This window comes from Nematolebias whitei, chromosome 1 (assembly GCF_014905685.2).
Source record: "Nematolebias whitei isolate Nwh7 chromosome 1, NemWhi1, whole genome shotgun sequence".
Lineage (NCBI taxonomy): Eukaryota > Metazoa > Chordata > Actinopteri > Cyprinodontiformes > Rivulidae > Nematolebias > Nematolebias whitei.
Window position 1 is genome coordinate 42821957 of NC_056498.1, and position 12822 is coordinate 42834778.

General features: G+C 44.2%; 1 protein-coding gene across 1 annotated transcript in view; it reads right to left on the reverse strand.

The window, feature by feature from the left end:
• Positions 1 to 1612: 1612 nt before the first annotated feature.
• Positions 1613 to 12822, reverse strand: part of LOC119418680 (coiled-coil domain-containing protein 171) — a 25226-nt gene continuing 14016 nt past the window's right edge. Inside the window, exons 11-17 of the mRNA XM_037686048.1 lie at positions 8343 to 8829; positions 8164 to 8268; positions 6129 to 6277; positions 5906 to 6040; positions 2748 to 2927; positions 1758 to 1903; positions 1613 to 1628 (exon numbers count right to left, since the gene is read on the reverse strand). Of these exons, the coding sequence (XP_037541976.1) occupies positions 1613 to 1628; positions 1758 to 1903; positions 2748 to 2927; positions 5906 to 6040; positions 6129 to 6277; positions 8164 to 8268; positions 8343 to 8829 (1218 nt within the window). The remainder of the gene's footprint in view (positions 1629 to 1757; positions 1904 to 2747; positions 2928 to 5905; positions 6041 to 6128; positions 6278 to 8163; positions 8269 to 8342; positions 8830 to 12822) is intronic.

Below are 12822 nucleotides of genomic sequence, written 5' to 3' on the forward strand. Positions count from 1 at the left end.
GCGTGGCATGGAGGCAATCAGCCTGTGGCACTGCTGAGGTGTTATGGAGGCCCAGGATGCTTCGATAGCGGCCTTAAGCTCATCCAGAGTGTTGGGTCTTGGTCTCTCAACTTTCTCTTCACAATATCCCACAGGTTCTCTATGGGGTTCAGGTCAGGAGAGTTGGCAGGCCAATTGAGCACAGTAATACCATGGTCAGTAAACCATTTACCAGTGGTTTTGGCACTGTGAGCAGGTGCCAGGTCGTGCTGAAAAATGAAATCTTCATCTCCATAAAGCTTTTCAGCAGATGGAAGCATGAAGTGCTCCAAAATCTCCTGATAGCTGCTGCATTGACCCTGCCCTTGATAAAACACAGTGGACCAACACCAGCAGCTGACATGGCACCCCAGTGACTGTGGAAACTTGACACTGGACCTCAAGCAATGTGAACTCTGTGTCTCCTCTCTTCCTCCAGACTCTGGGACCTTGATTTCCAAAGGAAATGCAAAATTTACTGTAATCAGAGAACATAACTTTGGACCACTCAGCAGCAGTCCCAGGCGAGATGCTTCTGATGCAGTCTCTTGTTCAAGAGTGGCTTGACCTGGGGAATGCGGCACCTGTAGCCCATTTCTTGCACACGCCTGTGCACGGTGGCTCTGGATGTTTCTACTCCAGACTCAGTCCACTGCTTCCGCAGGTCCCCCAAGGTCTGGAATGGGCCCTTCTCCACAATCCTCCTCAGGGTCCGGTCACCTCTTCTCGTTGTGCAGCGTTTTCTGCCACACTTTTCCCTTCCCACAGACTTCCCACTGAGGTGCCTTGATACAGCACTCTGGGAACAGACTATTCCTTCAGCAATTTCTTTCTGTGTCTTACCCTCTTGCTTGAGGGTGTCAATGATGGCCTTCTGGACAGCAGTCAGGTCGGCAGTCTTACCCATGATTGTGGTTTTGAGTAATGAACAAGGCTGGGAGTTTTTAAAAGCCTCAGGAATCTTTTGCAGGTGTTTAGAGTTACGTCGTTGATTCAGATGGTTAGGTTAATAGTTGTTTAGAGAACCTTTTCATGATATGCTCATTTTTTGGGACAGGCATTTTGTGTTTTCATGAGCTGTATGCCATAATCATCAGTATTAAAACAATTAAAGACCTGAAATATTTCAGTTGGTGTGCAATGAATCTGAAATATATGAAAGTTTCATTTTTATCATTACATTATGGAAAATAATGACCTTTATCACAATATGATAATTTTTTGAGAAGGACCTGTAGAAAGTACACTTGAACTATAGAAACCACACCTGGACCTGTCATTCTGTGTCTGTTTCTCCTTCCTGTCCTCTCAGACCAGCCGGTCAAAGCAGATGGTCTCTTGTCCTGGGCCTGGTTCTGCTGGAGGTTTCTTCCTGTTAAAGGGAGTTTTTCCTTCCCACTGTCTCCTTTGTGCTTGCTCAGGATGGGAGACTGTGATGAAGTGAAGATTCAACACAGTCTGCTGCCTCCTTAGATAGAGAACTTTACTGATTGTCTTTTATAAAGTCTGTGAATGTTTCTGTTCAGAGATTTGAGACGACTTCTGTTGTGATTTCGAGCTTCAGAATAAACTGAAATGAATTATGTGACTGACGTCACGACTGACACGGTCTGAAATATTGATTATTAAACAGAGCATCACTTCACAATCACTGGACTGCTACTTTAAAGAGATGGCTGACTCAGTTTAGGACTCAGCTTTCCTCAGATTTTATCTTTAAATAAAAGAAGACTTCATACCTTGCAGCATCTCTCAGCTCTTCCTCGGCTCGCTGCAGCTGCTCCTCCTGCTGCCTCCTCTCCTTCTGAACCTCCGATAGGTGCTTACCCAGAATCCTCAGGGAGCGCTCCTTCCGACTCACCTCTTTTCGAGTGTCCAACAGGGCCTGCAGACAGGTGGAGAGTCAAGTCAAGTCAAGTCATCTTTATTTGTAGAGCACAATTTAAAACAGATAAACTGTTATCAAAGTGCTTAACAGAAATGTAGCAAAACATAGGCAGCAAAACAAAAACATCATACAGAATTAAAATTACTGGAGCAATAACACACACTAATGATCACACTAAGGAAAAACAAGCAGTAAAAATAAACGTCAATCATAAAACAACAGAATTTAAAATGAGGTACACAGAACAAAATAAACTAACTCACACCGTATTAAACGCCAGAGCAAACAGGTGCGTTTTAAGGAGGGATTTGAACATCAGGAGGGAGGAGGCCTGCCTGATGTTGAGGGGCAAGTTGTTCCACAGGTTGGGACCTCTGACTGAAAAAGCTCGATCCCCTCGGAGCTTCAGGCGTGATTTTGGAACGACCAAGAGAAGCTGGTCCGATGATCTCAGGGCCCGAGACGGAACATATGGTTCCAGGAGCTCGGAGAGGTAGAGGGGTGCGAGGCCATTTAGGCACTTATATGTCAGGAGGAGAATCTTGAAGTCGATTCTGGATCACACAGGAAGCCAGTGAAGGGAGGACAGAACAGGTGTGATGTGCTCAGACCTACGTGTACCAGTTAAAAGCCGAGCAGCTGCATTTTGGACGAGCTGGAGACGTGAAATGGACGCCTGACTGACCCCAGCATAAAATCAGTCATGACTGATGAGAGGACTCATGACTTTAAAAAAACTCTTCTTCACCTGATGACCCAGTTCATTAAGAGTTTAATATAAATGTTCCTGACAACAGGAAACAGAACCAAGACCTTTGACACAACCGGCTGGTTGTTGTACCTGGGTGGTGTGGGTCAGTGTGTGTTGTGTTTCTGTCTCCTCCGAGGACTTGTTGTCCACTCGGTCCTGCAGGGTGTGAAGCTGTTTGGACTGTTCCTTCATCAACATCTGGACCTCCTGCTCCCTGGTCAGAGCCTGACGGAGCTCCTCACACACACTGTGGAAACGCTCGGAGGGAACCTGAGCACATGCACACACAAAAACACACACACACACAATAATTATAGGAAACAAGAGACAACACAAAGCCCCAGAACAAAAACAACGAGACAAAAAGCCCAGAGACGTTGTGGCGTCGACTTTCTCTCAGGGTTTCTTTGATTTGATAAACTGGTTGTGTGTCTTCCGGCGCTAGTGTTCGAGGCTTGCCATTCTACTCTGTCTGCAGTGATCGTGGGTTGTTTTTTTGTTGTTTTTGTAATTTTTCTCCTTCGACATCAACTCAGTGCTGGTTTATGATCGTCAACAACTCCTAAATCTGGAATTATCTGCCACCAACCTTGCATTTTTTGACCATGATGATCGGAGCTCTGGACCCCCACCCCCTCTGCTTGTTGATGTACCTGTTTACCTGTGACGTGTGGCTCTCCTGCTTGTTCGAAGGCATCGCCCAGCCTCCATGGAAGACATGTTGGCCGTCTCACGAGAAATAAAGCCAGCATGGTACTGTCTGGTCTGGTGCATTGTCTCCAGCCGATCATCAGCTGGTAAATCGCCTGTCCTGGTGCTTCGTTGATCCTGTCGAGTCCTGCCTGATTTCAGTGGTGGGGCCTGGTCCTCACAGCAGTCCTGTTCGCCGCCGCGATATTTCCGGTCTTAGGAGACATGGATCGAACTCCATAAATCTGAAACCGTTGGTCTGAGCTCGGTGGTCAAGTTCTTCTGCAGCTGCGGTCCCTACAAGGACGGCCATGTTAAACGCCAGGTCTCTGGCTAATAAAACTTTCATCTTGAATTACTTTTTCTGCTCAAGCAGATTGGACTTCCTGTTTGTTAGAGACCTGGCTCTGCTCTGGTGAGTTTAGTGCTTTTTCTGAGCTTTTGCCGTCTGATTTTCTTTTTTAATGCTCCAAGGTCATCTTGTAGGGGTGGTGGATTACTGACTGTTTTAAAAAAGACTTTTGAACTGCAGACAGCTACAGGCAACAGATAATTATTCAAGCTTTGAAATGCCGTTTTTTTTAACTGGGTCGCTCCAATTCGGTTTTGTGCGCCGTGATCTACAGACCTCTCAAATACAACAAGGATTTTCTGAATGAACTTTCTGATTTTCTGAATGGAATATTGCACAAATATGATGGTGTTTTAATTGTGGGGGATTTTAATGTCCACATCTGTTGCCCTGAAAAGCCTTTGGCTCAAGAGTTTTTAAGTCTTATCCAGTCTTTTAACTTTGTGCAGAATGTTGTTGGTTCGATTCATCAGAAGGGCCACACACTTGATTTGTTATTATCATATGCTTTATCTGTTTTTAATGTAAAAATTGTGGAAGCTGTTTTCTCGGACCAGTCTTATTTTGTTCAACACCTCGTTTGTCTGTGAATCTATATCTCTGGCTCCAACCAGGACATGTCGGATATTTAACCACTCCACTGGTGCTCTCTTCTCCTCTGCCTTTACTACAGTTTCTGAACCCTCTGCTTGCATCGGTACACATGAGCTGCTCACTAAGCATCAGGAGACCTGTGTTAAGATCTTGGACCAAGTGGCACCATTAAAAACCAGGCAGCAAAAGTGCACACCACACCCTTGGTTAAATGAGACCTCCCAAGCAGCCAGATGGCAGTGCAGGAAAGCTGAGTGCAAATGGAAGAAGGATAAACTACAAGTTTCTTTCATTATGTTAAAAACATGTTGGAAAGACTACTAGATCACTGTTAAATCAGAAAAAAATAAATACTTCTCCAAAATTATCACCAAAAACAGTCACAACCCCCATGTTCTTTTTAACACCATTTTAAATGTGCCTCAGTCTGCCGCATTGAGGTCTCTGTAGACACCTGCAATAGGTTTGTCAGGGATTTTGTTGAAAAGGTTGAGTCGATTAGGCCATCGATTCCACACTCCACAACTGACCCCTCTGTCTTTGTCCCTTGTTCAGCTGTTTTCAGTCAGTTTGAACCCATTTCACCCTCATTTTTAAATGATGTTCTCCTGGCTTTCTACTCTGCTCCTGTTTCCTGGAATATCTTGCAAATAATTTGACCTTGACCTCTCTAAGTGGCTTCAAACATCTGTTAAGTTCCTGGGAAAAAACAATGCAGACATGTTCCTGTTTTTAGTTTCCTACATCACTTTAAAATCTAGCTGCTTGTGTTTCATTTTTTAAATACCATTTTCTTTCATTTATTCTTCTCAATTTATAAGTTTTCTTTCACGTTTGTCTACTGTTGTCTTTGTTGTCTACTGTTGTCTTTGTTGTCTACTGTTGTCATCACTCTTTGTTAGGGTGCATTCACACCAGCCCTGTTGTCCCAAACTCTAGCCCATTTGCCTAGGAAGTCTGGTTCGTTTGGGGAGGTGTGAATGCACCATCGAACTCTGTCACGGAACAAAAAGGCGAACTCTGGCCCGGTCTAAAACCTAGGTCTCGGTCCGGTAGAAGAAAACTCGAGCGCGGTTCCAGTACAGTGTGAATGTAAACAGACCGGGCACCGCTCCACAAACAGGAAGTGGAGTACAGCACAAGGCAAACAAACGCGCATTTCTCTGACCTCATATGGAGCCGTCAGCTGACTTGTGTGAAAAACAAAATTCTCCATGATCTTCTGTCTCATCTTCTGCTCATGCTGAGTCCATTTTTGAAAAATGACAAAATATAACTCCTAAAACTGCTAAAACTTGATGCCACTCCGTTTTTGTTTTTATTTTCAGAAGAAGACGACGTGTCTTCAGAGGTTTTTGTCGTTTCTTTCAGTAGTTCTTGGTGCAGCGCCCCCACAGGCGAGCGGGGGAACAGGTTGCTTCAACAGGTTGACTCGACTGCACAGTGCAGTGTGAATGCAAACGCACCAGCTCAAATGTAACAAAAGCTCATGAATATTGGTCCCCAACCGAATCGAGTCTACCGGACTACAGTTTTAAATGTGCTTTATAAATAATGTTGATTTGACTTGTTGCGTTGTGTTCGGTCACACAGACAGATGTGTACGTCTCACCGTCTGATCTTTTTCACGTCGCAGTGCTCTCTGCAGATTGGCCACCTCCAGCCTCAGGCTCCGCCTCTCCACCTCGGCTGAGTGAAGACGTTGACTGAAGAGCAGGAAATGCTGCTGGAGGGCCGACACCAGGGTCTGATGGGAGAAAACACACACACACAGATGGGTCAGCAGGTGGATACAAGGCAGGTGGAGAACGTCAATGTTCCTCGGGTCCAGTCACCTTTGAGTCCAGCTGTCGAGGTGTCAGTCTCCTCAAGAAGTCCTCCTCTGCGCTGTCAGAGGAAATACTGTAAGCTGATTGGTCCAGGAGATGATCCAGGAGGCGGGACAAGCCTGACTGAGCAGCTGAGATCACTGGACTTGAGGAGCCTAGAGAGTCAGAGACACTGCTGAGGTGAACATCTGTATAAAACATTTGTGCTGAGTCAGCATCATACCGTCGTTGACTCGTTTTGATTTTTCCACATGTACGAGCACCTCTGCATGCTTTGTGTTACTTTAGCTGTTTATCAAAACATTAGGCTCATTCAGGATGTGCGGTCACTTTTGTGTTTTCTAACTTCATGCCTTTCAAAATTACTAACTTTATTTACAAACAAAAAACTATTTTTAATCTGCTTACTGTTTTTATAAGCTTTTAGCTAGCATTTTGGGACTTTAAGCATTTAGCTAAAATTTCTGCTAGGTTTAGCTTTTAGCTTCTGCTTTGCTTCTTTGGACAAGACACCAACATAACTGGTTTGTTCCACTTTGGAGTAAGCTGTTGGGGGAAGAATCAGTTTTGTGTTGTGTGTTTCCTTGACTGATGAAGCCTTCTGGATGGAAGGTGAAACGTTTCAGCACAAAAAAAAAAAAAAAAGAAACTGTCCAGATGACCTGACTGAAAATTGTTGGATTGTATACCTGGATTATTGAGCATGGACTTTGTTGGTTTAATTAGAGAAACTATTTTCTGTGAAAATGCAGTGTGAATGCCTATTGCAAAACTTGCTGAAAAACTGCTGAAATAAGCTAAAAACGTTGAAATTAAAAAACAAGCCTAAAATAGCAGAAGCAGAAAGAAAATGTTTGCTGAATTAGGTTTAAATAAGCACAACTGAGCACAAAATGCTGAAAACAGCTGAAATTAGCTAAAAATTTGCTAAAAAATTTGCTAAAAAAGCAGAAAGAAGCTAAATTACCAAAATAAATTGAAGAGAGCACATTTTTGCTGAATTATGCTAAAAAAGTTGAAATGAGGAAAAAAAAAAAGAGGAATTATCTGAAAAAACCTAAATTAGCATAAAAATGCTAAATAGTAGCTGAAATAGTAGAAAAGGCTGAAACACAGAGATAAGCTGAAAGGAGCAAAACATGCTGAAATTAGAAGCAATAAGTTAGAAGAAGCTCAAAACTGTTGTAGTTAGCAGAAAAAAATCTGAAAAAAGCAAAAAACAGCTAAAAAAAACAACTGAAATCAGCTGAAAGTAGCTGAAAACAGTTTACATTTGCAGAAGGAAGCTGAAGCAGAACAAAATGTGAAAGGAGCAGTAAAATGTTGTAAACACATCTAAAGATATGAAGGATGTAAAATGAGTTCAGTTCATTTATTGAGAACAAAATGGCTGAAAAAGCTAAATATTTCAAACAGCTAAAGTTGCGCCAACACCAAAAGTCATAGCAGGACTGTCCTGAAAGAGCTGAACGTTTTGATTTATGATTTGTTGAAATAGTTTGAAAACTGCAGAACGAGAAAGATGCTGAAAATGTCCAGAAGAAAAAAGGATGACATAATGCTTCATAAACATTCAGACTATTACATGACCTCAGACTCTGAAGGTCACGGTTCGGTGTGGACACATGACCTGAGGACTCTGGAGAAGCAGAACACCAGAATTAACACTCCACCTTAAATTCTCACACAACTCCTCTCTTCATCAGACGACCATCTGAGTTTTCCCCGTCTGAGCGAAGTGAACTTGACTTTACAGGTTTTCCCTGGTTTCCAGAGTGGCTGGGAGCCGTGGTGTGCAGTTACTGGTGGTGTGCAGTTACTGGTGGTGTGCAGTTACTGGTGGTGTGCAGTTACTGGTGGTGTGTAGTTACCGGTGGTGTGCGGTTACCGGTGGTGTGCGGTTACCGGTGGTGTGCGGTTACCGGTGGTGTGCGGTTACCGGTGGTGTGCGGTTACCGGTGGTGTGCGGTTACCGGTGGTGTGCGGTTACCGGTGGTGTGCGGTTACCGGTGGTGTGCGGTTACCGGTGGTGTGCAGTTACCGGTGTTAGCGAGCGCCCCCTGCAGGTCACACATGGAGGACAGGATGATGGAGGAGAGCCGTTCAGAGCGAAGCCAGCGAGCACACACACCTTCAGCAGCTTCATGTACAACACAAAGATCAACAAGACCTCAGGATCCTGAGCTTCAACGTCCTGTTCATGTGCAACAGACCACTCACCTGTCTGAGGATCAGCTTGACCCTTCTGTGTTGCCGTAGATGAGTCTCCACACACACAGATCCTGCCTCCTCCTCTGTCCACATGAAACAACACGGTGGTCCTTCTGCTCAGAGAACACCACCTCCTCATCGCCAGCACTGCACACACACTCCTCCTCCACCGCCTCAACGCCCTCCTTCCTCTTCCCTCCTCTTCCTCCTCTCCTCTGAATGCCTCAGCTAACCTCCTGACCTCCTCCTCCAGCAACTCCTTCTCCTTCAGCTGCCTGGACAGGAGCCGTTTCTGCTCACAGAGCGCGCTCAGACAGCGGTGGGCATGTTTCAGAGCTCCACACAGGAGGCCGCAGGCGGAGAAGAAGGAGGAAGACTCCTGACAGCTTCTGGAGAGGAGGCCCTGGAGCCGGGCGAGGTCAGAGGTCAGAGAGGAGCAGCGGCGCTCCAAGGAGGAGGCGCGCTCCCTGTGAGAGTCGCTCTGAGAATGACACAGCTGGAACAGAGCAAAGGAGGTGAAGTGAGTTCACAGGTGGAAGTCATCCCAACATGGCCAACTCTGATACTTGTCTGTACGTTAGCATCCATGCTAACCGTCCTGTGGTGAATGTTGTTTCTACAAACACTGTACTTTTTTTATCAGACGTAAAAATGTGTCCGTTTTTATTCATGTAACAATTATTTCAGCTGCTCTCTAGTTTACTCGTATTGATGGCGCTCATATCCATGATTTTTATAGAGGTGGGTGGGGGGGGGGGGGGGGAGGAAAGACACCCCTGGTTTTTTTGCTTTTTGTTGGAGGAAGGGGGGGGGGGGGGGGCACTCAGCATGAGGGAAATGGGGAGTTAACAGTAGCTTTTTAGCTAGCATGTCTGTATAGCGTGTGACTAGCTTAGCATTACGTCACTGTCGGCAGTTGTCGACAGTGGTGGGGGGTCAGTAGGCTGGGTGCTCAGTTCTGTTGATTGGGGGTGGGGGAGTGCCCTGCTTGTATAATGGTGGGGGAAACACGGTCATCACAGCGAACTAGTTCTCTCAAAGACTTGGCAATTGTTTTTACGCCGGGTGTCCTTCCTGACCAACCGCAGACCATCGAGCTACCACAGTCCTCTGTGTGGAGCAGAGAGCTGCATTTGATGTTGTCAGTGTGGGGAGTCAAACCGGCGACCTTCTGATCACAGGCTCACCTTCTCTAACCTCTGCCCCACCACCCCCTCTTTTATTTATGCAAAATAAAGGTAAAATAATTTCAGTTTATTCATTTTGAATAAGCACGTGTAGACCAGCTGTCTCCTGTTGTTCTGATATACCAAAGTTAATCATGGAGTTCCTCAGGGTTCAGTGCTTGGACAAATACTCTTAACTGGCACATGAAAGCTTGACCACATTTCTCCTGTTTTAGCCTCCCTGCACTGGCTGCCCGTACATTCCAGGATTCATTTTAAAATTATTTTATTTGCTTTTGAAGCTCTTAATGGACTTGCCTTGCCCTATATGTCTGAGTTGCTGCATCCGTACACACCCTCTGGATCCCTCAGGTCATGTGATCAGCTGCTTCTGAGTGTGCCGAAGACAAAGCGTAAGCTCAGAGAAGACCGTGCTTTTGCTGCTGTAGCTCCTAAACTGTGGAACGACCTTCAATGAACATCAGACTCTTCCCTGTCGGTTTTTAAATCCTTCTTAAAACCATCTCTTCTCCGTTGCCTTTGACACAATCTGAGATGTTGACTTTTAATCATTTTAGTCGCTCGTATTATCTGATTGTATGATTGTTCAACTTTTATTATGTGACTTTTAATCATTTTAATCATTTTTATTATCTCATTGTATGATTGTTTTGTTGTGTGTACAGCACTTTGGTTCTGTACGTGTGTAAAGTCTCTATAAATAAAGCTGGTATGGTACCTTGTATATGCTTCCATTAGATAAAGTTATTAAACAACATGGGATACATTTTCATTGTTATGCTGATGACACACAATTATATTTGTCCATTAAACCCAATGAATCCAATCAGCTACTTAGACTACAAGCATGTCTTAAAGACATAAAAACCTGGATGACCCTTAATTTTCTCCTGTTGAACACAGACAAGACTGAGGTTTTGGTTTTTGGACCTGAGCACCTTAGGAATGAATGTTTCAGTCTTTCTCCCTCCTTAGATGCATTAATCTGTCCTCCAGCTCTAATGTTAAAAATCTTGGTGTTATTTTTGATTAGGACATGTCTTTTATCCCCCACATTAAAATATAAATATATTATAAATACAAACCGGATTCCAAAAAAGTTGGGACACTAAACAAATTGTGAATAAAAACTGAATGCAATGATGTGGAGATGGCAAATGTCAATATTTTATTCGTAATATAACATAGATGACAGATCAAAAGTTTAATCTGAGTAAATGTAACATTTTAAAGGAAAATATGTTGATTCAAAATTTCACAGTGTCAACAAATCCCCAAAAAGTTGTGACAAGTAGCAATAAGTGGCTGGAAAAAGGAAACTGAGCATATAACGAACAGCTGGAAGACCAATTAACACTAATTAGGTCAATTGACAACATGATTAGGTATAAAAAGAGCTTCTCAGAGTGTCAGTGTCTCTCAGAAGCCAAGATGGTAAGAGGATCACCAATTCCACCATTGTTGCACAGAAAGATAGTGCAGCAATACCAGAATGGTGTTACCCAGCGTAAAATAGCAAAGACTTTGAAGTTATCATCATCAACCGTGCATAACATCATCAAAAGATTCAGAGAATCTGGAACAATCGCTGTGCGTAAGGGTCAAGGCCGTAAAACTCTACTGGATGCTCGTGATCTCTGGGCCCTTAAACGTCACTGCACCTCAAACAGGAATGCCACTGTCAAGGAAATAACAGAATGGACTCAGGAATACTTCCAGAAAGCATTGTCAGTGAACACAATCCACCGTGCCATCCGCCGTTGCCAGCTGAAACTCTACAGTGCAAAGAGGAAGCCATTTCTAAGCAAGCTCCACAAGCTCAGACGTTTGCACTGGGCCAGGGGTCATTTAAAGTGGAGTGTGGCAAAATGGAAGACTGTTCTGTGGTCAGATGAGTCACCATTTGAAGTTCTTTATGGAACACTGGGACGCCATGTCATCTGGACCAGAGAGGACAAGGATAGCCCAAGTTGTTATCAACGCTCCGTTCAGAAGCCTGCATCACTGATGGTATGGGGTTGCATGAGCGCTTGTGGCATGGGCAGCTTGCATGTCTGGTAAGGCACCATTAATGCAGAGAACTATGTTCAGGTTCTAGAACAACATATGCTCCCATCTAGACGTCATCTCTTTCAGGGAAGACCCTGCATTTTTCAACACGATAATGCCAGACCACATTCTGCAGCAATCACAACATCATGGCTACGTAGGAGAAGGATCCGGGTACTGAAATGGCCAGCCTGCAGTCCACATCTTTCACCTATAGAGAACATTTGGTGCATCATAAAGAGGAAGGTGCCACAAAGAAGGCCCAAGACGATTGAACAGTTAGAGGCCTGTATTAGACATGAATGGGAGAGCATTCCTATTTCTAAACTGGAGAAACTGGTCTCCTCTGTCCCCAGACGTCTGTTGAGTGTTGGAAGAAGAAGGGGGGATGCCACACAGTGGGAAAAATGGACTTGTACCAACTTTTTTGGGATTTGTTGACGCCATGAAATTTGGAAACAACAGATCTTTCCCCTAAAATGATACATTCTCTCAGTTTAAACTTTTGATCTGTGATCTGTGTTCTATTCTGAATAAAATATTAGATGTTGGCACCTCCACATCATTGCATTCAGTTTTTATTCACAATTTGTTTAGTGTCACAACTTTTTTGGAATCCGGATTGTACATACCATAAATATTTGGGTATCTTGGTCGACTCACATCTCTCTTTTAAGCTCCATGTGGAAAACTTGGTAAAGAAACTGAAAGTTAAACTGAGTTTCTTTTTCAGAAACAGATCCTGTCTAACTCTGAATGTTAGGAAACACCTTGTATCTGTGACTTTCCTTCCCTCCATTGATTACGGTGACATTATTTACATGAACGCTCCTACAAGAACCCTGCAGATGTTGGATGCTGCAGATGTTGGATGCTGCAGATGTTGGATGCTGCAGATGTTGGATGCTGCAGATGTTGGATGCTGTCTATCATAGTGCACTAAGATTCATAACTGGCTGTGATTATCGTACCCACCACTGCACCCAGTATTCACTGGTTAACTGGTCACCATTAACTTCACACAGACTCTCTCACTGGTACATTTTCATCTTTAAATCACTTCTTGGTCTGCTGCCTTCATACATCTCCTCCTACATGTCTCTGCGTGAGTGCAGCTACAGTGTGCGCTCTCAGGACATCATTACCTGCAGTGTTCCCTCAGTGAGGACTGAACTAGACAAAAGGGCCTTCTCCTCCTCCGCTCCCGTTTCCTGGAATATCTTGTAAAAAGATCTGAAGCTCTCGACCTTTGA